The following is a 27184-nucleotide window of genomic DNA, read 5'->3' as shown; positions in this document are numbered from 1 at the left end:
AGAAGACCTAAATGTAAATCTTAAAACTATAAACTTTTAGAAGAAAACCTGGGTCATAAAACTTCACAACATTGATATTGGCAGTGATTTATTGGATATGATATCAAATACACAGGCAACAAAAGAATAAACAAACTTCCTAAAAAATAATAAAAAATTTGTACATCCAAAGACAATGTAAAGAGAGTTAAAAGTTACTGATAGAATGGGATAAAATATTACCAAATGATACATCTGAAGTTATATTAATATTCCAAATAGAAATCCTAAAAATTAGCAACAATAAAAGCAAACAATACAATTTAGAAATAGGTAAAACACTAAAATAAATAATTAATCTCCAAATATTTTTATATGAGTAATAAACACATGAATATCACTCATTATTATCATAAAATAACTAATCATTAAGAAAATACAAATAAAAACTATAGTGAAATCCTACTTCACATTTGTTAGGATGGCTGCATAACATGAGTTACCTTGCTCCAGCCCTTTACCTTGAGTTTGTTACTCTCTTTACTTGTAAAGTGTGTTTCTTGTAAACAGCCGATGGATGGATTCTGGTTTTTAATCCATTTTGTCACTTTATGTCTTTTTACTGGGGAATTGAGGCCATTAACATTCAGTGTGATTATTGAGAGAAAACTTTTAATTCCTAGCAAGTTAAGATTTTATTTCTGTTTGAAATACTGTTTATTCTCCTTTGCTTAGTTGTCTGGTGGATGAAAAATCTTGTTTCTCTGGTTCTGGTGTGTATTACCTATTTCTTCTTTGTAGTTACTCTCTTTGAGTATTTTCTCTAGCGCTGGTTTTGAAGACATAAATTCCTTCAGTTTCTGTTTGTCATGGAAGCTTCTTATTTTCCCATCTAATTTGATGGATAGTTTTGCTGGGTAGGAAATTTTTGGCTTGAAGTTGTTTTTGTTCAGAGTTTGGAATATGTTACTCCATGCTCTTCTGGCTCTCATGACTTGGTTTGGGAAGTCTGGAGTGATTCTAATTGGTTTGCCTCTGAATGTCACTTGGCCTTTTGTTTTTGTTGTCTTAAATTCTCTGCTTGGCTTCCACATTGGCCATTTTGACAATTATGTGGCATGGGGAACCTTTTCTCTGATCCTGTCTAAATGGAGTTCTATAAGTTTCCTGGACCTGTGTATCGACCTCTTGCTATATGTTTGGAATTTTTTCTGCTATTATTTCTTTGAAGAGATTATTGATCTCTTTGGTTTCACCTTCTTTTCCCTCCTTTAATCCAATTATTCTTAGGTTAGCTCTCTTAAATTGGGCCCAAATTTCTTCAATGTCAGATTCCTGCTATCTGATTTTTTTCTAAGTTATAAATTATGCATTCATTTTTGGAGTGATCATCTTCTAGGAGTGAGATTCTAATTCTCCATGTGGTCAAATTGATTGTTTATAGTTTGAATTGATGCCTTTACCTCAATGATTGCATCGTTTATTTCTTTTAGGCTCTCTCTAAATGTTTTTGAAAGTCCTGTATTATTTCTACAGTTGTATTCCTGATTTGATCTTCTGGAGATCTCTGAATTTCTGTGTTATCAGGCTCTGATCTTATGGGGTTGTGGGCGTTCATTGATTTATTGTTGTTCCTCTTTCCCATGATTTCAGAAGTTTGTGCCTTCTCTGGGTTCTTCCCCAGGTCCCCACAACTTCACTCATGGTGCTCTTGATCTGGAGTTTGTGGTAATCTCAGCTGCCACTACTCCTTTACTGTTTTATCGTAAAGTCTCAGATCCAGGGAGTTAGACAATGATGCGTGAGACTGTGGGGATGCTGAACTGGGCGTTTTCCCACAGGGAGCTGCAACTAGAGTGTGATATCTTTGCCACCACTACTCCTTCACTGGATTGGACTACAAAATCTCAGACCCAGGGAGATTATCAAAGCTGCGCAAGTCCCTGGGGGTGCTGTGCTGGGAGTTCTCCTGTAGGAGCCGCAATTACAGTTACAGTTATTGTGCGTGCCGATCTGGAGCTGTTGAGGGCAAAAAAGTGGTGAACTCGCTGTCACTGCTGGAAATATGGTGCCACTGCTATGCTCTCACTTGTGAGACTGGCATATTTCTGGTTTTGAGCTCCGTTCTGAGTCTCTGGAAGGCGTGATGAGCTTGGCCACTGGGAGTTTTAGACGTTCTTTGTGGTGAAAGAACTGCTGAATTATACCCGAATGATCCACAGCTGCTCACTTCAGCTCCTTGTTTGCCTTTCCTGTCTGCAGCCTGGTGCTGTGAGGCATGATGGCACTGGTGCAACTCCACAGTCAGGCTGGTTTCTTTTCTGGTCTCTGGTTGTTCTTCTAGTCTTCTTTGACTCTGTATTTTGTGTTTACATTTTTTATTTCTCTGCTGATAGTGTTTTCTGGCTATGAAAAACACTGATTTTGTGGCAATAGAGATTGAGTGTTAGCAGGACTTGTAAACGCTGCTTTTCTCAGTCACCGTCTTCCCAGAAGTCTCTAATTTGTTATTTTCCACACTCTTTTTAAAAAGTATCTCTTGACTTGTGGATATTCAGTAGCATTCGGTTTCCTTGGCTTCTGTTCAGGTAATATTTTGACAGTGATGTCTTTAAAAACAGGAGCTAAGTGAAAAACAATAATAGACACATACCCAAGGAAGAAAATACTGAGAAGCAAACATAACACTAATCATCTTTTCTAGTCATTGTAGAGTGATCATTGTTGGGCCACTTCTTTCACAGTTAGCCAGACTTTCACTGTGCATCCATGAAACATTATGGTCTTCTTAGTAGCTGTTAGTCTTTTTTTTTTTATTGATGCATGTAGTTATACACCTTAATAGAGTACAAAATGGTAGAGGCATACATGCACACATCATGCATTTAACCCTTCCCTAATTCCCATCCCATTCCCCCCTTCTCATATTTGATTAGTGATTGACTTTGATATGCTTTCTAATGTACATCATGTACATTAGGGAATTTCCCTCTTTCCCCTTCCATTTCTTTCAGGTTGCCTTATTTGCTCAACTATTATTTCAACTTCTTTATCTATAGTTCCTCTACAATCCTTTTTCCCCCCTAGCTTCCACATATTAGGAAGAGCACTCGATTTTTTACTTTTTGTGACTAATCTCACTTAGCATAATGTTCTCCAGTTCCATCCATTTCCCCACAAATGACATAATTTTGTTCTTCTTTATGGCTGGGGAAAATTCCATTGTGTACATGTACCATAGTTTTGTAATTCATTCATTTGTTGATCTTGGCTGGTTCCTTAGTTTGGCAGGGTGAATTGTGCTGCTATGAACATAGATACACATGCATTAGTTTGGTAGTTTGGTTTCTATTCTTTTGGGTAGATACCCAGAAGTGGTATTGCTGGATCATATGGTAAGTTCATTCTCATCCTTCTGAGGATTCTACATATTGTTTTCCAAAGTGGTTTCACTAATTTGCAATCCCACCAACAATGTATTAGACTTTCCACTTCTATAATCCTCACTAGCTTTTATTGTTGTGTTTTGAATGATTGCCATTCTAGTTGGAGTTAAGTGAAATCTCAGGGTAGTTTTGATTTGCATTTCTCTGATTGCTAGTGATGTTGAACATTTTTTCACACATTTATTGTCCATTTGAATTTATTTTGTGAAGTGTCTACTTATTTCACTTGGCCATTTTTTTTTTTTATTATTGGTACTGGGGATTGAACCCAGGGGCATTCTACCTCTGAGCTACACCTCCAATCCTATTTTTTTTTATTATTTTGAAACAGGGTAGCACTAAGTTATGGAGGCACTCACTAAGTAGCTAAGGCTAGCCATGGACATTCAATCCTCCTGTCTCAGCCTCCCAAGTACTGGGATTACAAGCATGTACCACCATGCCTGGCTTTACTTACCCATTTTTGATTGGGTTATTTTTTTTCTTAGTGGTTTGTTTCTTGAGTTCTCTGTATATTCTAGATATTTGTCCTCTATCGAAGAAGTAGTTAGCAAAAATGTTCTCCCATTCTGTCTGCTTTCTGTTGAGGTTATTGATAGTTTCCTTTGCTGTACAGAAGTTGAGTTTTCCCTAGTCTTGAATGTGTTCTTTTAAATTTCCCCCGATGCAGAGGGATTTAAAGTGCATAATATTCCAAAGACTCTTCTTGTAAATTCCTAGTCATTACTTCATTTGTCTTTCATTCTAAATAGGCCTGCTATCCCAGGCTCACAGGTCAATTGGTCCTCTGTGTTCTCCTCATGACATCATTTCCATTGTAACAGATAATACTAAAGAAAAAAAAATCCACATCCCTGAATATGATGAGGTAGTGAAGCCAATGTGTTTCATACTGCTTCTTCCTGGCTGATCTTCCATCTTAAAATAATTGGGTCAGGGGAGATAGGATCACCCCAAGAGATGGAAGCCACAGACTTACAGTCATGTTTTCATGGACAAAAGACTTACTAGCTTGTGTGCTTTGGGTAGTAAAATAATGGTGGGAAAAATTGGAGCCATTATTTAAAAAAATAGCTTTTCTCTATATTCTAATCTTTTCATCTAACTCTTTTATTCTATACACACAAAAATGGTTGATGTTGTCTTACAAATAGACCATGGGTCTCATGTGTTTCCCTTTTCTCAAGAGTCACAGTCCAATTATTTTACATTATTTTTATTATTAATTTATCATGGAAAGAAAAACAGACATTTTATTTGCTACTACTTTTTATTCTCTTTCAAGGATTATAATTTTAGAGATTAAGTTCCTAAAATACTGTTGCTTGCTAATATTCTGTCTTATCACACTGCATACACATTTTACCATTTCATGAGTTACTTTGACTACCTAAATTAATCAGAAGCTATGGATTACCATTTTTTAATGTTTTTAATGTGTTAAAAGCACTTTTATCCAGTGCACAGTGATATTTTATGGATTATCCCACAGATAATCAATCTATTCACAATACAAAAATTATTTTCTTAATATGTCATCCTCTGATTCTTTTATCATGATAAGTTGCTACATAATATTGGATATTTGTAAATAAAATTCATAAAGCATAATTATCAATTATATTTGACACTGGATTCTTTTGTGATAATTATACTTTATTAATTTTCTTTATAAATACCCAGTATTATGTAGCAACTTGTTTATTTTTCCTTTCATTGTTTGCTTATAATTAAGGCCATTGTCTTTCAATTAGTTTCCATTTATACAGACTGATATTACCAAACCTTCATATCACCACTGTGTAGAATTTCTGAGATATAAATATTAATTTTATTTCCTCTTCAGACACCTAATAACATGTTTGTAGAGGGAAGGTACAAATAAATTAGTGGTTGAAGCAAAATGGTTTATAATTTTGCCTTCATTAACAAAGTGCTTAATTTACTATTACTTCCTCATAAAATATATATTTATATTTGCCATGTTTTCCCAAATTTTATTCAGAATGCACACTCTATCCCACAGTTTCTTTTAAATATTTTACAAAGTATTTAATAATATGAAATGCAATCACACATGCAGTTTTCATTATTCTATATATAATATTTAAAAATTTACTTATCAATATTTATTAAAACTTAAAGAGTACTACTTGCCTTTGAATGTGAGAAAATCTGATTACAATGTAGTATAACATTAAATAAAGCCACCATTTAAGATAACTCTTTGAATTACTCAGGAAGCCATGAGATATTCGATTGAGAAGTATATTTTAAAAATTTGTGCCATGTAAAACATGACTTTATTTTGCTTTAAATTTTAATTTATACTTACAAGATTTCTGATTATGTCCATCATCAATACTGCCCCCTGGTGAACCAATATGGAGTTTACAATCTGGAGGCCTATGGCCAGGAAAGCAGTGACAATGACCCAAATTGTTACATATCTGAAAGAGAATGCATTATCTTACCTTACATCTGATATAAATGCCTGAAATACATAGAATAACTAATTTTTAAAGAGAAGTGGGTTATAAAAAGTAGCGAACATTTTGATGATAAAGTAAATGGCAAATTAATGAACTATATCAATGAATATTTTTAGTCTTTATATATTTACTATTGATAAGTTACTTTATTTTCTTAATCATCTTTTAAAAATGAGATTCAATAAAGTTATGATTTTAATAGTCACAGAGGTGAACTTAAGTTTTTCACAGTATTATTTATTTTGGAAATATTTGCTATTGCAATTTGGACATTTATGTGTGTGTGTGTGTGTGTGTGTGTGTGTGTGTGTGTGTGTGTGTTATGTGTGGTACTGAGGATTGAACTCAGAGGCATTCTTCCTTCAAGCTACACCCAAAGCATGATTTTATTTCTTATTTGTAAACAGGGTCTCACTAATTTGATGTCTCACTACTTGTTGAGGTTGGCCTCAAACCTGTGATCCTCCTGTCTCAATCTCCCAAGTACTGGGATTACAAGCATGTACCACCATGCCCAGCTACAATTTGAACATTTTCTATTTATCCAGTTTCTATACAAACTACTGAGATTAAATAATCAATTGACATGGATATTGTAAGTTCTTATTCTAGCCTCTCTTCAACATTTTGTGCATTATTGTTCAATAGGGTTTCATTTTTTCTGTGCTTTTTATTGGTGCATTATAGTCTCATCTAATATAAATCATGTTGACAATGATATACATGAACACAGTACTTGGTGCTTCTCCATTCCTCCTTCCCAAAACACAGAATTGAGATTGGCATTGATATATTCCCTTATGCACACACATTCAATGGTAGTATTTCCATTAATGAATCTCACTCTTTCCTCTCCCCTTCTCTTAGCCCACCTCTCTGGATACATTCCATTATCTGGATTCCCTTTTGTATTCCAATTACTCCCTACCTGGCTCATGTCAGAAAAAAACATGATTCTTCACTTTCTGTGATTGGCTAATTTCATTTAACATAATGTTTTCCAGGTCTTTCCATTTTTTTGCAAATGACACAATTTTGTTCTTTATTTCTGAGTAGAATTCTATTGTGTATATTTCCCATAATTTTGTAATCTATTCATCTGTTGATGGACACTTGGGTTGGTTCCATGATTTGGGTATGTGAGATCAGTGTGGAAATTTCTTAGAAAACTGGGAATGGATTCATCATATGATCTGGCTATACCACTCTTGGGTATCTTTCAAAAGAAGTTGAAACCAGAGAACTACAGTAAAATATGTATACCCATGGTCATAGTAGCACAATTCACAATAGGGTTTCATTTTTAAGTGATTATCTTCTCCAAAACAAAATAGATGTGAAAGAAAATATTAAAATAAATAATAAAATAAAAATATATGGTAAATTTGATTGCTAGAAGTTTACATTTGGCAGTGTTCCCTTTTATTAATGTTTTTATATTTAATTATTTCAGTATTATTTCCTTTTTACAATTAAACAAGTACATATTGTGCAAAATCAAAGCAATGAAAGTATATTGAACTAAAATTGTCTGTAGTCTATATCTACTTATCCACTGTTTAAAGTGTATTTCCCACAATTTTGTAATTTATTCATTTGTTAATGGACACCTGGGTTGTTTCCATAATTTGGCTATGTGATATATGAAATATATATAGAAAGATTTATATATTTGTATATAAATAGCCATAAACACATATTTATGTGTTTTTCCCAAGTAATGTTAATGATATACCATAAACTTATTCCCAAACCTGTAACTATAAGTGTGTAGAGCTGGCACATTTTAAATATTATATTTTTGCTGGGTGTGGTGGCGCACACTTGTAATCCCCATGCTTAGGAGGTGGAGACAGGAGGATCATGCAGGTTCGAAGCCAGCCGCGCTGGCTTAAGAGACCCTGTTTCCAAATAACAAAAAAGTATAAAAATAGGTCTGTGAGTGTAGCCCGGTGGTAGGGTTTCCAGGAAACCCAGTACCACCAAAAAAAAAAAAAAAAAGAAAAGAAAATTAGATTTTTAATAATCAAGTATGGATGTTCTACAGAATGACCTTGTGCATTTATGCTCATTCTGTAAGCTACATTAAAGTTCATTAAAATTGTGAATCTTTTTCCTACACATCAAAATAGATTTTAATAAAATTAATTTGAATTATAGTTTTGAATCACACAAAGTGGTCTTCCATTTTATGTATCTATATCTCTATTGTCGACTGTTCAGTGCACTAGTAATAAATGTTTTAGCACACAGTTTGAAAATTATGATTTAAATACTTCTTACAAATCATTTTAAGCTTGTTCCACAGTTGATATCCATTTATGAATTAGTTTACATTTATTTAAAGAACACAAAACAAGAAAGGATATCATCACTGTATTTTTACTAACTTAAAAGGAAAAACATCATTAGCTTGAGCAAATCAATGCCAAGTAAATATGCGTGTGTGTGTGTGTGTGTGTGTGTGTGTGTGTGTGTGTGTGTGTTACTGAGGATTGAACCCAGAGCATTCTATCTCTGAGATACACCCCCAGCCCTATTTTTTTAATTCTTTTTATTTTGAAACACAGTCTCACTAAGTTGTGGAGGGCCTCACTAAGTAGCTGACTGGCTGCAAACTTGTAATCCTCCTGTCTCAGTTTCCCAAGTACTGGGACTTACAAGTGTGTGTCACCACTCCTAGCTACCCTATACCTTTTTAAAATTTGTTATTTATTTATTTATTTATTTATTTATTTATTTATTTATTTATTTATTTATTGGTGGTACTGGGGTTCCTGGAAGCCCTTCTACCTCCGGGCTACACTCCCAGACCTATTTTTTACATTTTCATTTTGGAAACAGGGTCTCCTAAACCAGCGCGCGCGGCTGGCTTCGAACCTGCGCGATCCTCCTGTCTCTGCCTCCCAAGCGCGGGGATTACAAGCGTGCGCCACCACGCCCGGCTATTTTTTTATTTTTTAATTGGTGCATTGCAGCCATACATCTTACTGGGGTACAAAGTGGTAGAAGCATACACTTACACATCACTCATTTAGCCCTTTTTAAGTAAAGAATAACTTGATATTTCAGACCATATGGTTAGACTGGCTTTCCAAAAAATGTAAACAATACCAACAAACATTAGACATTTTTGGAAATATTTCTAATTGAGAGAGAGAGAGAGAAAGAGAGAGAAAGAGAGAGAGAGAGAGAGAGAGAGAGAGAGAGAGAGAGAGAGAGAGAGAGAGAGAAAGAAATTTGATGACATTTCTGTATAATGTAAAGAGAATGAAAGTAGCATTTAACTCTCCCTTACAGGACCAAAAGCAACAGGAAAATAAAACAGAGTTTCAGAGGTTGGGAGAAGGGGAAATGAAATTGAATAATCACTTAGGTAATAAAGTGGTCGCTTATTTAGAATGGCATTTTTTGATACACAAAATCTCTAAACACCTATCTTCACATATATTTTCTCCTGCCTGATGAACAAAGTGGTACCAGAGCATCATATCTTTTTAATGAAAGTAGAAAAATAACATGATTGAGAGAACATTTGACCTAAAATAGTAAAGCAAATATGATTTAAACTCTAATGTAACTGTTAAGAAACAAAATTAATATGATGCCCATAATCCCTTACAATTTCAGGGAACTTGATAAGTCCAACTAGTCAAACAAAACACAAAATATAAAAGTAAAAGGTGGTGGGGTTGTATGAGAAAAGTGCAAAAAAACTGGTGAAGATTTTATTGCATATGCAGGGAGAAATGGTTTTTATTTAAGTTTTGTATGGTGAACAAAGTATAAGACAAACTTTTTTTTTTTTTTTACAATACTAGAGATGGTCCAGGGGCATTCTACCTTTGAGCTATACACCCCCAGCCCTACTTTTTTTTCTTTATTTTGAAACAGGGTCTCACTGAGTTGCAAACAGCCTCACTAAGTAGTAGCTGAAGCTGTCTGTAAACTGTGATCTTCCTGTCTCAGCCTCCCAAATGCTAGGATAACAAGCATGCACTACCAAGCCCAACTAAGACAAACTTTCAAATTACAATATAACTTGTGTTCAAAAGCCACACTATATAATTTATTTTTGTATTTGGCAAGGTAGAGTAAGAAAAAGAATTTAAACAATTTATTTAAAAAGAAAAAAGTATTAAGGAATGTTGGAATAAATAGCTTATATAGCGAATATATCTAGTTATGGCATATAAAAAGTATAAGTAACATAACAAGCATATTAATAACAAGCAAAATATCACAATGGAATAAAAAGTGAAAATTAGGAAATAAACCCATACATGTAATACAAACAAAAATGTATCAGAAATGGACATATCATAAACCAAAATAATAAAAATAATCTGGATGTGATGGTTCACAACTGTACTCCTAGAACTTGGAAAAGTTGAGCTGTAAGGATTGCAGGTTCAAGGCTAGCCTCAGTGATTTAGTAAGACTATTTCAAAATAAAAAGTGAAAAGGGCTGGGGGTGCATCTCAGAGGTAGATGTCCCTGGGTTCATTCCATTTCTTCCTCAAAAAAGGTATATTAGGCACATATTAAATTTGAAAACACATTTCAACATGAATATGCATGCATTGCTATAATATTTTGCCCTCAGATGAAGGAGTAGAGAGTCCAATGGAGAAATGGGAAGAAAGGTTAGGGGAAGGAAAGAGGGAGGAAGAAAATGTAATGAAGGTCATAGTTTAAATAATACTAGGTACATATGAAAGTTACAGTACCAATCTTAATGACATGTATAGAGAAGGGAAGGGAGTGGAGTGAGATTTGGAGGAAAACACCCCAAGTGCTGTCTGCACATATATTCTATCACATTATACCTCATTATGATGTATAATTACAATGTCTCAATAAAAGCATATTAAAATTTTTAAAATATTTAAAATACACAATTATCTGGTCATGGTGGCATACACATGCAATCACAGCTACTAAGGAGGATTATAAACTCGAGGCCAGCATGTGGTGATTTAGTGAGGCCCTATTTCAAAATAAAACATAAAATAGGGCTGGGCATAGGTCAGTGATAGAGCTCAGGATTCAATCCCTGGTAGACTGCTCTAATTATACTTTTTTTTTTTTTGGTGGTACTGTGGTTCCTGGAAACCCTTCTACCTCCAGGCTATACTCCCAGACCTATTTTTTATATTTTTATTTGGAAGCAGGGTCTCTGAAGCCAGTGAGGCTGGCTTCGAACCTGAGTGATCCTCCTGTCTCCGCCTCCCAAGCGTGGGGATTACAAGTGTGCGTTACCACGCCCAGCTAACATATGTTTTTAATACACACACACACACACACACACACACACACACACACACATATATATATATATATATATATATATCACTGAAATTTTCAATAAGATATAAATAACTCTTGTGGTAGAAAAATTTTAATGTAAATGGGTCACTAACTGGTAGGGACAAGTAAAAAATGCAGTCAATTATCCAAGTCCTACCAAAACAGCAGATCCAAATTTATCATTAATTTTTACCAAAATTTTCAAACATTTATATCATTTAATCTGTCAAGATTCTAGAAAGAAATGCTCAATTTTTTCCAAATAATTTTATAACAGTCATCTCCAAATTTTCCATGTCATATTTCTCATCATGTTGATGTCTGTAGCTGGGTGTGGTGGCACACACCAGGAATCCCAGTACGTGGGAGTCTAAGATGGGAAGATCACAGGTTTGAGGATAGCCTCACCAGTTTAGAGAGAACAGTTTCAAATTAAAAAAAAAATACAAAAGTTCTAAGGGTCTAGCTCAGAGATAAAATGCCTTGGGGTTTAATCCTCAGTTAAAATAAATAGATAAAATTAGTATTTGTAATAATCTAATTAATTAAACGTAAAATAATTGAGGGAAGTTACTTTTAAATTATATTGTATGATGTGTGAAAGATAAATTACAAAATATTAGAGAATATGTTAAATACCCTATTACATTTACAGAAAACTTCTATGTGCAGTTTTTCAACTTTCCTAAATCTAATCTTAGATTGATAAAACAATTGAGCTTATATTGATGCAGTTCAACAATTTAAGTAATTAGGCTCACACCATTTCTGCCAAAAGGAAACTATGATGCCTATCTTGTGAAAGATACCACCACCATCATTTAATGAATAACATCAAACACAGAATTACAAATTACTAGGCATGTAAGAAGACAGAAATCTAATATCAAGGTGCCGAAGGAAGATGTAGCAGAGACGAACTGTGGGGAAAGCAAGACAGTAGCCAGGAGCTTTCCTTATATGGCATTTGTTTTTCTTCAAACCAGAAACTACCCTGAAAAATGCCTATTAATTGTTTTTGAAAAATGCTTTAGAAAATGTATAGTAAAGAAACATCATAACATAGCGTAACCTTGACACTACATCAAAGACATTATATACATATCAAAACTTATATGAAGTGTTAGTGATTTATGAACAATTATATCAAACAAAATTTAAAAACTTAAAGAGTACGATTGGTTTTATTCTAGGAGTTTAAAAATATAAAAATACATTGGTATTTGCAAATGCATTTCTCAATGCAGGCAAGATAAGAATATTTGCCATGTATACACATTCATGCACTAAAACTTGAGCCTAATACTCTGTTCTTTTCTTAAATTCTAAATATTGATGCTTAGATCGCTAATTTTCACAGTCAGGATTTTTTTTTTCATCAGAAATCTCCAATAAGAGTAGTATAAAAATTCCCTAACATGTAAATATGTTACTAAGGTTTATTTGTTTATTTATGTATTTGGTACTAGTGATTAAACCTAGGGACATTCTATTTCTAAACTATAACCCCAGCACATTTTATATTTTTTATTTTGAAACAGGATTTCACTAAGTTGCTAAGGCTGGTCTCAAAACTAAGGTCCTCCTGTCTCACCTTCTCCCAAGTACTGGGATTATAGGTGTGCACCATCATACCAGTTTAAGGTATAGTCTTTATAAAATACTTTATCACTATACATTTTGGTTATTAAGCACATAGAGGAGAACAAAGTATGTTTTAAACATAAGTAAAACGTGTATTTGTGTTTAGAAATAGTGAATATTTTTCATTTAACCATATTGCTCATTCTCAAGTTTTGGTGCTTGCAGTAAATACAAAATAATTCACTTAATGGTATTAGATTAATTCATTTTTATTTATTTATCAACTAGACATAGGCAAGGTCAGTTTTAAAGTAACACAGATCCTCAGTCCTTCCAAACAGGATATTTATTTGTTTGTTTGTTTTTAAATTTATTTTGTCCTGGGGATTGAGCCTAAGGCATTTAACCTTAAGTTATACCTTATTGTACTTATTATACTTATTATTATTATATACTTATTATATGCTTATTATACTTATACTTATGATGATGATGATGATGATGATGATGATGATGTACTGAGGATTGAACCGAGGGGCATTCTATCTCTGAGCTACATCTCCAGCTCTATTTTTTATTCTTTGTTTTGAGACAGGGTCTAACTAAGTTGCAGACTGCCTTACTAAGTAGCTAAGGCTGGCTACAAACCTGCGATCCTTCTACCTCAGCCTCCCAAGCACTGAGATTACAAGCATGCACCATTATGCCCAGCCCACCCCATCTTTTTTATTTTTGGTTTTGAAACTGGGTCTTGCTAGATTGCCAAGAGTCTTCCGAATTTAGTGAGACTGGCCTCAACCTTGAGATCCTCTTATCTCAGAGTCTCAAGTACTAGGATTATGCCTAGAATATTTTTAATTACTCTCAATAATAATATGAAATTCAGAACTACAATATGCAACTTAGAATTACAAAAGAAAAAGAAAAAATTACTTACCCCATTCCCATTGCAAGTTTTAGTAGCATTACAGTTATATCTTATTAAATGGGCTTGTCTGCAGGTCTTATTTACACAATACTAAAAAAAAAAGCCAAAATATTTCACAATCATTCTCAATGTAAAAAAAGATATCACCAATTTGTTACATATTCATAAAAGATACCCGAGTTGAAAAACTCCTACTCTGATTCTGGTACAAATATCTTGACATTCTAATATAAAAATATCAATAGCAATAATTTAAAAAAATCTGAGTGTTTGCTGTGGCATGGTTTATGTTAGTAAAGATTCCATAGACTTTTTTTGTAGCAATTACTTATTATTTTTTGTAATCATATATCATTTTGGAATACAAGACTTGAGAGGATATACAAGCACATATCATCTGATAAGCCCTTATCCAATCCCCATTCCATTCCTTCCCCCTCCCTCGATCCCATGCTTAATTGGTGATTATCTTTGATATAATTGTTTACGCACCTCATGAGTTTTAAAGAGATTCCATCCTTCCCCATCCCCTCCCCTCTGATTGGTCACCTTAATTGCTTCTCATAGGGCCCTTTCTTCTACTCAACCTCCTCCTGTTACCCCTTTCTTCCTAGTTCTTGCTAATTAGAGGAAGCATCTGGATTTTATTTTCTGTGCTATTTCTCTGTACATGCCGCATTGCAAGCTCTGATCCCACACTTGAGGGCCCCAGTAGTGGCCTGGCCACCCAGAGGATTCTGATCCCAACCTCGCTGTCTCCAGCACCGGCCTTGCCTCATGGGAGGCCCCTATCCTGGCCTCGCTGGCCCCTGCACCAAACTAACCCCTCAGCTGGCTCCTCTCCCAGCCTCAGAGGCCCCAGAACCAGCCATATCTCAAGGCAGGCTCTGATCCTGGCCTCACTGGCCCCAACACCGGCATAACCCCTCAACTGGCACCAATCCCTGCCTCGGAGGCCTCAGTAGCAGCCTTGCCTCACGGCAGGCTCTGATCTCAGCCTCCTTGGCCCCAGCACTGACCTCACCCCTTGGCAGACTCTGATCCCAGCCTCAGGCGTTCCAGCACCGGCCATACCTCAAGGCAGGCTCTGATCCCAGACTCACTGGCCCTGGCACTGGCCTAACCCCTTGGCAGTCTTCTATCCAGGCCTTGGAGGCCCAAGCACCGGCCTTGCCTCACATCAGGCTCTGATCCCAGCCTCACTGGCTCCGGTCCTGTCCAGATCCTGACCTCGCAGCTGACTCTGATCCTGACCTTGGAGGCCCCATCACTGGCCTTACCTCACGGCTGGCTCTGATCCTGGTCTCACTGACCCTGGCACTGGCCTAACCCCTCGGCAGGCTCCGATTCCAGCCTTGGAGGCCCCAGCACCAGCCTTGCCTCATGGCAGGTTCCGATCCCAGCCTCATTGGCCCTGACACTGGCATAACCCCTCGGCAGGCTCCAGTCCCAGCCTCAGAGGTCCCAGCACCAGCCTTGTCTCATGGCAGGCTCCGATCCCAGCCTCGCTGACCCCAGGACCGGCCTAACCCTTCAGCAGGCTCCGATCCTGGCCTTGGAGGCCTCAGTAATGGCCTTGCCACACATCAGGCTCCATTCCCAGCCTTGCTGGCCCCGGCACTGGCTTCACCCCTCAGCAGGCTCCGATCTGAGCACCCTCTTCACCCAGTAGGCTGTCCCATGTTCCCAAGGGTGCGTGGTAGTAGTATTCTGCCTCTGAGGTAATTTCTTCAAAAGTTCCAGGTGTATTACGTCAGATCTCAGCCTCCCCTGAGTACTTGCTGCTGCCAATGCAACTGCCTCCACCATTTCAAATCTTTCCCAAGCTCTTTTCCCATACCGCATAATGTCCAGTGTTCCTAAGCATGCGTGACAGTAGCATTAGACCTTTGGAGTAATTTCTTCAGAGGATCAGGGTGGGTTGGATCAGATGTCTGCCTCTCTCAAATCCAAGTCTCCACCGCAATCTCAGCCACTGCTGCCACCATTGCCTTCCTCCTAGGTCTCCGCTAGACTCTCTCCTTACAGATGATGTCCAGGATTCTTGACAATGTAGAGAAGCAGCAGTCCTCCTTCGCGGGGAACTTTTACAAAAGTTCCAGTTCAGATGGATATGTTTTGTCTGCATCTCCAGTATTCTAGCTGCCACCGGGGCCATCTTAACCCTTCTCGAATATTTGAATATTTTTCTTTTTTCGTCCCCCGCCCCTTTTTTAAATAAGAGAAGAGAGTATGTGTGGTTTGGGGAGGATGTGGGATCAGGCACTCAGTAGCGATGAAATTTTTTTTCTTCCTGGATGGGAGGGGGTGTCTCCTAAGGGTGCCCCGCCCATACCCACCTACCCACCCAGGGTCGATACCTTGCGGCCCAGACCTCGGGGGCCTTCCGGGTGGGGGTGGCCGCCTAAGGGTGCCCTGCCTGTGCCCACCCACCAGCCCAGGGTCGGGGCCATGCAGCCCAGACCTCTGGGGCCTTCTGGGTGTGGGGGGGTCGCCTAAGGGTGCCCCACCTGCACCCGCCCACCCACCTGGGGTTCGATTCCATAGACTTGATTTTGATATCTACTTCTAGGATGGATTCTTTTCATTGTGTTAACATTTTCTTGTGGCTAATTGACTAGATGTTAATGATTTATTCCCTTGAAAATTGAAATCGAATTAAATTTTTAGGTTTCAAATATAATATCATTGTGAATTTTTGTTATAATAATCATCAGAATAACCTGGAAAGTGGAGATATAACCCAGGAGCATTCTGAGCTAAACCCTCAGGCATTTTTATTTTTCGTTTTGAAACAGGGTCTTGCTGTGTTGCTGAGAGTCTTGCTATATTGCTGAGGCTTTTTCTCAAACCTGTTATCCTCCAGTCTCAGCCTTCCAAGTACAAGAATTATAGGTGTGTGCAACCACACCAAACTGCAAGAGAAATATTTTAACTTAATCTTTTTAATTCATCAAGTTACAGTGGGTAATCCAATGATTATTAGCCATCTGGGTATGTGATTAATTATATTTTTTGCTTTATTATCCTTTTTCCATTTTAAAGCTTATTTTTAAAAATAGCTGCATAAAATATGATCAAATAATTCAAAATACAAAAACCTCAACAAAACTTAAATTTTTTTTGTAATTATTTCTTAAAAATAAACATATCTAGGTATATACTAAGTATATATTCAAAAATTGAATATTAATACTTGAACAAATATTTGTCTATCAGTGTTTGTAGCAGAATTATTCATAGTAGCTAAAAGGTAGAAGCAAATTTGATGTCCATTGTCAGATAAATGAATAAACAAAATGTGGCATATACATAAAAGGAAATGGTATTTGGGTTTAAAAATGAGCTTAAATTGCTACACAAAAGAATCTGAAACACATCATGTTAAATAAAATAAGGCAGACACAAAAGGACATACGTTGCATGACTGTACGTATGTGAGGTACGCAAAGAAGTCAAATTTATATAAATAGAATATAGGCCAGGCGTGGTGGCACACACTTGTAATCCCAGCTTTCGGGAGGCTGAGACCAGAGGATCATGGTTCACAGCCAGCCTCAGCTACTTAGTGAGGCCCTTTGCAACTCAGTGAGACCCTGTTTCAAAATAAAGAATAAAAAATAGGGCAGGGGGTGTAGCTCAGAGGTCGAATGCCCCTGGGTTCCATCCCAGACACACACACACACACACACACACACACACACACACACACACACACACAAATATAGAATATTGCTGAACAAAAGCAGGGAGAGAAAGTAATGAAGTCTTTTTTTCTTTTCTTTTCTTTTTTTTTTTTTTTTTTTTTTGCTGGCACTGGGGATGAAACCCTTCTACCTCTGGGCTAGACTTCCAGACCTTTTTTATATTTTTATTTGGAAACAGGGTGTCTTAAACCAGTGAGGCTGGCTTCGAACCTGCGCGATCCTTCTGTCTCCAAAGCGAGGGGATTACAAGTGTGCACCACCACTCCTGGCAGTAATGAATTCTTTTAATGAACTCAGAGTTTCAGTTTGTGATGATGAAAAGGTTCTGGAATGGATAATAGTAGTGACTGCACAATATGAAAGTACTGCATTGTACACTTGAACAATTCATGGCTGAAACTGTAAATTTATGGTACATATATTATGTCATAGAAAACAAACTAAAATATATGTCATATGAATATTATAAAATTATCTAATTTGACCAGTATCTGAATGGAGAAGGATGATAAGAAGTTATTAATAAAAGCATTGTTTTACATTAAATATCATTTCTCACAACATCTTAGACTTTACCTAAAATTATGCATTGATAATCAATATAAAAGTCAATAGGCAAAAGATGCATCATAAATAATTTTGGAGATAGAAAAATGTCTATTTGTGGCCCTTTAATAACACAAATTTACTTAAGTATTGCATCTATATATTTTCAATATCTGTGAGTTATTTTATTGTCATATTAATAGTAGCATAAGAATCTCCCATTTATAGACACAAGATACCAGATAGGCACATGAAAATTAGATTAGATTCATACATAAGGATGTGTGTGTGTGTGTGTGTGTGTGTGTGTGTGTGTGTGTATGTATGTATACATGAATGCAAGAAGGTATCTTCTTTGAGGCAGAGAGCAATTCCTCACCTAATACTGAATCTGCTGGTGCCTTAAGTTTAGACTTTATTATGTCCAGAACTTTTAGCAATAAATTTCTGTTGTTTAAAAACTAAGTCAGCCGGGCGTGGTGGCTCACGCTTGTAATCCCCGCGCTCGGGAGGCAGAGACAGGAGGATTTCGCAGGTTCGAAGCCAGCCACGCGCGCTGGTTTAGGAGACCCTGTTTCCAAATAAAAATGTAAAAATAGGTCTGGGAGTGTAGCCCGGAGGTAGAAGGGCTTCCAGGAACCTCAGTACCACCAAAAAAAAAAAAAAAAAAAAAAACCTAAGTCAAAATTTTGTACTGAGTGCTGCTAAATTGACTATTTAAAGATGTAGAAGCAGATTTAAAACTGCACGAAGGGTGTAGTCTAGAAGAGTTTGGAAGTGCAATACAGAAAAAGTTTACATTGCTGTGAATAGAGCATTCTTGGAAATTCTGGTGGGGATCCAAAGAAAAGTAAAGCTCTGGAGGAAGTTTGAAGCTGGGTGTGGTGACTCATATTTGTAATCCCAGTACTTGGGAGGCTGAGACAGGAGGGTCGTGAGTTTGAGGTCAGCCTCAGCTACTTGGTGAGGCCCTCCAAAACTAAGTGAGACCCTGTTTTGAAATAAAGAAAAAAAATAGTCTGGGGGTGTAGCTTGGAGGTAAAATATATCTGGGTTCAATCCCCAGCACCACACACACACACAAAGAGAAAACAGAGGAAGTCTTAATTTTCTTAGATATTACTTAATAGTTATGATCAGAATGTCATTAGATATATGGATGGTAAAGGAAACCCCATTGAGATGTAAAATGGAAATGAGGAAAAAGGCCTTCGAACTTGAAATATGGACCTTTCCATAACTGTTGCCATACTCCACTTCTTAGGAGCAAGCAGCTAAGTCCAACCTTTGCTGTGGTGGGGAAGTGCATGTTGTTTAAGCCATGAGAAGTAAGATGACTGGGACACGTTTTAAAAATCAAGTTACCATAAGTCATGATCCTTTAATGCTAGATGGCATTTACATGGGGAAACTACATCTACTCCCCAGGTCTCATTCCACTGGCAGCAGATGAGAGACTACATCTATTTCTAAATTAGCTCCTGCTGTGAATCAGGCTTTTTGACAGAACTCCGAGTAGAGTTCCTTCTTCTGCAAATATACAAAACTAAAGAATGAAGTTATCTGTCCCCAGTGTCACAAATATACATTGGAAAGACTGGTATGGAAACATTTGTAGATGTTTCAACTCAAAGGAGGTAGGGTATGGAAGATAAAATGGAATCTCTAGTGCACAGCAGTTCTAAAATCACATGGGGCAAAGGCAGAGAGGGCCTTGATCAGGGTTTAAGACCTCGGAATAATCTTTCTTTTGATCTGTCCTCATAGCTCTTGCTTGATCTTTAAACTATTTCTTTCTTGCTCATGAAAGGTAGCATGAGAATTGAGGGAGGTTCAATAGCCTCTTTCCATTAGTTATACTGTCTTTTTATCATTCATGGCAATGTGTTTGCTAATGTTTTTAAAAAATGGGGGGCTTCCTGTGGACATTACTGATGATGTAGATAATAACCACGTTCACAAAATATATTTAAAAGAAGCACTGTGCTACCTTGAGTTTCTGTTGAGATAGCTTCAGGGCAAAGTTCTAAAACATTTAGAAAACATACATTTTGTGTTATTTATTTTTTCTTGTTTAGGAGATTTTGAGGAACATGCTTACTATAAGTGGAAGATTTAATCATTGGATATACTCTGATCCTTTGATTTTTCTTAAGCCATGACCAATGTTCATACAGTCTCACTCTTTTTATTTTTTAATTATTTTTATTGGTGCATTATATTCATACATCATATTGGGGTAAAGAACTTGTGTGTACATACATGTACATATCACTGATTTAACCCCCTACCCAATTCCCACCCCATTCCCTCCCCGTCCCTCCTTCCCTTGCTTGGCTTAGTGGTTGATTTCGATATGTTTAAGTACATTGTGTGTTTTAGAGATTTTCCTCTTCCCCCCTCCTTTTTCCTCCTTTATGTTGTCTTTCTTGCTCCTCTATAGGATTTCCTTTTTCATCTAGAGTTCCCCCGATGACCCATTTCTCCCTAACTCTCACATATTAGGGAAAGCATCTGATTTCTTATTTTTTGTGACTGACTAATCTCACTGAGCATAATGCCTTCCAGTTCCATCCATTTCCCTGAAAATGATGTAATTGAGTTTTTTTTTAATGGCTGAGTAAAATTCCATTGTGTATATATCCCACAGTTTTGTAATCCATTCATCTGTTGATGGACATCTTGGCTGGTTCCATAGTTTGGCTATGGTGGATTGTGCAGCTATGAACATAGATACACATGCATTAGTTTGGTAGTTTGTTTTCCTATATTTTGGGTAGATACCCAGAAGTGGTATGGCTTGATCGAATGGTAGATTTGTTCCCATTCTTCTGAGGATTCTCCATACTGTTTTCCAAAGTGGTTGCACTAATTTGCAGTCCTACCAACAATGTTTTAGAGTTCCCACTTCTACACATCCTCGCCAGCATCTGTTGTTGTTTGTGTTTTGAATGATTGCCATTCTAGTTGGAGTTAGGTGAAATCTCAGGGTAGTTTTGATTTGCATCTCTCTGATTGCCAATGATGTTGAGCATTTTTTCATGCATTTATTGACCATTTGAATTTCTTCTTTTGTGAAGTGTCTATTTAGTTTGCTTGCCCATTTTGTTATTGGATGCTTTGTTTTCTTAGTGTTGAGTTTCTTGAGTTCTCTGTATATTCTAGATATTAGTCCTCTATTGGTGGTGTAGGTGGCAAAAATCGTCTCCTGTTCTGTTGGCTCTCAATTGAGGTTCTTGACAGTTTCCTTTGCTGAACAGAAGCTCTTCAGTTTCATGCAATCCCATGTATTGATTCTCCTTTTAATTTGTTGTGCCTTTGGGGTCTTGTTGAGGAAATGTTTGTCTGTGCCTATGTGTTGCAGTGTTGGACCTATGCCCTCTTCAAGGAGCTTCAAGGTCTCTGGTTTAATTTTAAAGTCTTTGATCCATCTTGAATTGACTTTTGTACAGAGTGAGAAAGTGGGATTAATTTCCAATTTTCTGCATATGGTTAACCAGTTTTGCCAACACCATTTGTTGAAGAGGCTATCTTTTCTCCAGTGTATGTTTTTGGTCCCTTTGTCAAAAATCAATTGGCTGAAAGTGTGTGGACTTCTTTCTGGGTCTTCTATTCTGCTCCATTGGTCTATATATCTGTTTTTGTGCCAGTACCATGCTGTTTTTATTACAATGGCTTTGTAGTATAGTTTAAAGTCAGGTATTGTGATTCTTCCTGCATGGTTTTTGTTCCTGAGAACTACCTTAGCTATTATGGGCTTTTTGTTATTCCACATAAATTTAAGGACCGATTTTTCTATGTCTGTGAGAAATGATCTTGGTAGTTTAATGGGCATTGCGTTAAATCTGTAGATCACTTTTGGGAGGATGGCCATTTTAATGATATTTATTCTGCCAATCTATGAACATGGAAGATCCTTCCATCTTCTAAGATCTTCAATTTCTTTTTTTCAGTTTTTTATAATTTTCTTTGTAGAGATTTTTACCCCCTTGATCAAGTTTATTCCTAAGTATTTTATTTTTTGTGTGAAATCCTGAGTTGAAGTGTCTTCTGAATTTCTTTTTCAGTGGATTTATGGTTGGTGTACAGGAAAGCTTCTGATTTTTTAAAAAAGATTGATTTTTGTATCCAGACACTTTGCTGAATTTGTTGATCTGTTCTATAAGCCTATTGGTTGAGTTTGTTGGGTTTTCTAAATATAGTATCATGTCATCTAAAAATAGTGAAAGTCTGAGTTCTTCTTTTCCTATTTGTACTCCTCTGATTTCCTTTTCCTGCCTTATTGCTCTGGCTAGAGTCTCTAGTACTATGTTGAAGAGAAATGGTGATAATGGACATCCTTGTCTCGTTCTGGTTTTTAGGGGTAATTCTTGAAGTTTTTCCCCATTTAATATGATGTTGACAGTGGGCTTACTGTAGATTGCCTTAATAATGTTGAGATATGTTCCTTCTTTTTTTTTTTTTTTTTGGTGGTACTGGGGTTCCTGGAAGCCCTTCTACCTCTGGGCTACACTCCCAGACCTATTTTATATTTTTGAAACAGGGTCTCTTACGCCAGCGCGGCTGGCTTCAAACCTGCGTGATCCTCCTGTCTCCGCCTCCCAAGTGCGGGGATTACAAGCGTGCGCCACCACGCCCGGCAAGATATGTCCCTTCTATTCCAATTCTCTGCAGTGTTTTTATCATAAATGAATGTTGAAATTTATCAAATGTTTTTCAGCATCTATTGAAATGATCATGTGATTTTTGTCTTTGATTCTGTTTATATGGTGAATTACATAGATTGATTTTCGTATGTTGAACCAGCCTTGCATCCCTGGGATGAACCCTACCTGGTCATGGTGTATAATTTTCTTGATGTGGTTTTGAATGCATGTTGCTAGTATTTTGCTTAATAGTTTTGCATCCAAGTTCATTAGAGATATAGGCCTATAGATTTCCTTCCTTGAACTGTTTTTATTCAGTTTGGGTATTAGTGTGATGTTGGCTTCATACAATGTATTTGGGAGAGTCCTGGTTTTTTCTATTTCACGAAATAGTTTGAGGAGTATTGGGGTTAGCTCTTCTATAAAGGTTTTATAGAATTCACTTGGGAAACCATCTGGTCCTGGGCTTTTCTTTGATGGTAAGCTCTTTATTGCTGTTTCAATCTCTTTGATTGTTATTGGTTGGTTTAAGTGTTCTATATCTTCTTGATTCAGTTTAGGAAGGTTCTATTTATCTAGGAAGTTGTCGATTTTCTCCAGATTTTCCATTTTGTTGGAGTATAGTTTTTCAAAGTAGTTTCTGATAATCCTCTGGATTTCTACACTGTCAGTAGTAATTTCTCCTTTTTCATCCCTTATCTTCATAATTTGGGTTGATTCTCTTTTTTAGTTAGGTGGGCTAGTAGTTTATCTATCTTGTTAATTTTTTCAAGAAACCAGCTTTTGGTTTTGTTAATTTTCTGTATTGTTATTTTATTCTCTATTTTGTTAATTTCTGCTCTAATTTTAATAATTTCCTTTCTTCTACTGGCTTTGGGGTTCAATCGTTCCTGCTTTTCAAGGGCTTTGAGGTGTGTCATTAGGTTATTTATTTGAAGATTTTCTGTTTTTCTTATGTGAGCTATAAGTTTTCCTCATAATACTGCTTTCAAAGTGTCCCAGAGGTTTTGATATGGTGTATCTTTATTTTCATTTGTTTCTAGAAATTTCTTGGTTTCATCTCTTACATCTTCTATGACCCATTCTTCATTCGAAAGTGTGGTGCTCAGTCTCCACATGTTTATGTCGTTTCTCTGGGTCTTCTTATAGTTGATTTCTTGTTTCATTCCTTTATGGTCTAAAATGATACAGGGAAGTATGTAACATTTTTAAAATTTGCTAGTGCTCATTTTGTGTCCCAGGATGTGATCTATTTTAGAGAAGGTTCTGTGAGCAGCTGAGAAAAATGTAAACTCTGCTGTAGTTTGGTGAAATATTCTATATGTGTCCAAAAGGTCCATTTGGTTAATGGTGTTCTTTAGTTCTGAGGCATTTTTACTGACCATTTGTCTGGAACATCTGTCTAGTATTGTAAGAAGTGTGTTGAAGTCTCCCAGTATTATTGTATTGGGATTTATGTGTGACTTCATGTCACAAAGAGTTTGATTTATGAAGGTAGCTGCACCTATGTTTGGGGCATAGATGTTGATTATTGTTATTTCCTCTTGCTGGATTATTCCTTTTACCAGTAAAATATGACCTTCTTTGTCTCTTCTAATAAGTTTGGGTTTGAAGTTTAACTTGTCTGATATCATAGTTGCTACTCCTGGTGTAAATAAATTGTTAGGGTGAATAAAGTGGGAAGGCAGACAAGTGTCACTACAAGATTAGAACCACCAGCCCCAGAAGACTAAAGTTTATCATCCCACAAGATAACAGTTCAAATTAAGAACCGAACATGTGCAAAAGACATTGATCCTCCATGATCCATTTCTGACAAATAATAAAAGAGCAGATGGGAAACATCAGTAATGTTTAAAAGCTCACCTCTCAAGAACTTAGATCAATGCTTACTCTTTGGGGAACTTTCTTTGTGGGGGAAATTGTATTTGACTTCTATCTTTCTTTGACTTAAAATAAATTTTATTTCCATAACCTTCTTTAGTTCTTTGACTTTGAACACCAAAATCCACTGAACAATAAAAAGGAGACATTATATATCAATATTAGAAATTCAGACTGTATAAAGGCTAAAACTGTTTTGGAATCACAAAAACAGCAAATCTCCAGGACCTTTGACTAATTAGTTGCCATAACTTATGTTTTCTTTTGCTTCATAAGAAGGAACAAAAGTCATCCTTATCACAATACAGATGTTTATAAATTTTGTGGCAATTAGGCCCAGGCTAACAACACTGCCTAGACTTTTTCAGAAGTTAAAGTGGCCTCAGAGAAAAGAAAAAGAAGAAAAAGGAAACACCCTTTGGACTGTTCTTTATTAAAACATTTTTATTGGTGCATTATAGTCATACATCTTAATAGAGTACAAAATGATGGAGGCATACAGGCACACATCTCCCAATTATCCCTTACCCAATTCCTTCCCCATCCCTAGTTCTCATGTTTGGCTTACTGATTGAATTTGTTATGTTTGTTAATGTACATTATGGACATTAGAAAATTTCCCTCTTCCCCCCTCTCATTCTCTCAGGTCATCTTACTTGCTCATCTATAGTATCCTCTTCTTTATTTAGAGTTCCTCTTATGACCCATTTTCTCCCTAGCTTTCACATATTGGGGAGAGCATCCGATTTATTGTTTTTTTGTGTGACTAAGGTCACTTAGCATAATGTTCTCCAGTTCCATCCATTTTCCTGAAAATGACATAATCGTGCTTTTCTTTAGGGGTGAGTAAAATTCCATTATGTACTTATCCCTTAATTTTGTAATCCATTCATCTGTTGATGGACATCTTGGCTGTTTCCATAGTTTGGCTATGGTGAATTGTGCAGCTATGAACATAGATATGCATGCATTAGTTTGGTAGTTTGGTTTCCATTCTTTTGAGTAGATACCCAGAAGTGTTATTTTTGGATCATATGGTAAGTTCATTTTCATTCTTCTGAAAATCCTCCATACGGTTTCCAAAGTGGTTGCACTAATTTGCAATCCCACCAACTATGTATTACAGTTCATACTTTTCCACATCCTCACCAACATTTGTTGTTGTTTGTGTTTTGAATGATTGCTATTCTAGTTGGAGTTATGTGAAATATTAGGGTTGTTTTGATTTGCATCTCTCTGACTGCTAATGATGTTGAGCATTTTTTATTGCATTTATTGACCATTTGAATTTCTTCTTTCATAAAGTGTCTATTTAGTTCCCTTGACCATTTTTTATTGGGTTATTTGTTTTCTTAGTGCTGAGTTTCTTGAGTTCTCTGTATATTCTAGATATTAGTTCCCTATCAGAGGAGTATGTGGCATAAACTTCTCCCATTCTGTTGGCTCTGGTTTGAGGTTTTTATTTTTATTTAATTTTGTATTTATTATTATTATTATTATTATTATTATTATTATTATTATTATTGTACTGGGGATGGATCCAAGGGGCATTCTACCCCTGAGCTATACCACCAGTCCTATTTTTAGTCTTTTCATTTTTTTTTTATTTTATTTTTTTTAAATTTTATTTTATTGGTGCACTGTATTCATACATCATAGTGGGACACAAACTTTTGTAGACATACATGCACACATCGCCCAGTCAGCCCCCACCCGATCCCCACCCCATTCTCTCCCCATCCCTCCCTCCCATGCTTGGCTTAGTGGTTGACATCTAGTATTATAGCAATTTATCCAAAATTAAAAATGATAATCTCACATAACAGTTTCATTTGTCTGATACCAAGCTTTTGATGACTTAAAGATAACATTTCAATATTTCTTTTTGCTTTCTTTCTTACCAGAGAATATTTTTTTCTTTTTTTTAGGTGAAACTATCATATATTTATTTTTCAGAAAAAAATCTATCCTGATATGGAATATGGACTCTAGATACCCAAAACAATCTCGAAGCAAAAACAAAGCTAGAAGATGTATATTTTCTGATTTCAAACCATATAAAGCTACAATAATTGAAACAGTGTAGTACTGTTCTAAAGGCAGATATATAGACCAATGGAGTTAAATACAAGCCTAGAGCTAACTTCTTCCCTATATTGTCAAGTTATTTTTGACAAGGTTTCCACGAAGATTTGGTGGTGGAAATAATAAACTTTTAACTAAATATTGTTGAAAAATAATAATTACATGGAAAAGAATAAAATTGGACCCTTACCTAATCCCACATACAAGTATTAACTCAAACTAGATAAAAGACCTAAATATAAATCTTAAGACTATAAAATTTTAGGAGAAAATCTGGGTCATAAAACCTCACAACATTGAAATTGGCAGTGATTTCTTGGATATGATTTCAATGGCACAGGCAACAGAAGAATATACAAACTCCCTAAAAAATAAAAGAAAATATTGTATATCCAAAGACAATGTAAACAGAGTTAAAAGTTACTAATAGAATTGGATAAAATATTTACAAATGCTATATCTGAAGGTATATTAATATTCCAACTAGAAATCCTAAAAATTAACAACAATAAAGGCAAACAATACAATTTAGAGATAGGTAAAAGACTAACATAAATAATGAATCTCCACAGATAAC

At 36.1% G+C, this 27184-nt stretch overlaps 1 protein-coding gene across 1 annotated transcript in view; it reads right to left on the bottom strand.

The window, feature by feature from the left end:
* Positions 1-27184, bottom strand: part of LOC308273170 (disintegrin and metalloproteinase domain-containing protein 18-like) — a gene marked incomplete at both ends in the record, with an annotated part of 167211 nt that overhangs the window by 31577 nt on the left and 108450 nt on the right. The window contains 2 exons of the mRNA XM_080710264.1: positions 5761-5875; positions 13749-13829. Of these exons, the coding sequence (XP_080566390.1) occupies positions 5761-5875; positions 13749-13829 (196 nt within the window). The remainder of the gene's footprint in view (positions 1-5760; positions 5876-13748; positions 13830-27184) is intronic.

Source organism: Muscardinus avellanarius (genome assembly GCF_963383645.1).
Source record: "Muscardinus avellanarius genome assembly, chromosome: 14".
Lineage (NCBI taxonomy): Eukaryota > Metazoa > Chordata > Mammalia > Rodentia > Gliridae > Muscardinus > Muscardinus avellanarius.
The sequence above is the reverse complement of the archived record's forward strand: the minus strand, read 5'-3'. Positions and strand labels throughout refer to the sequence as shown.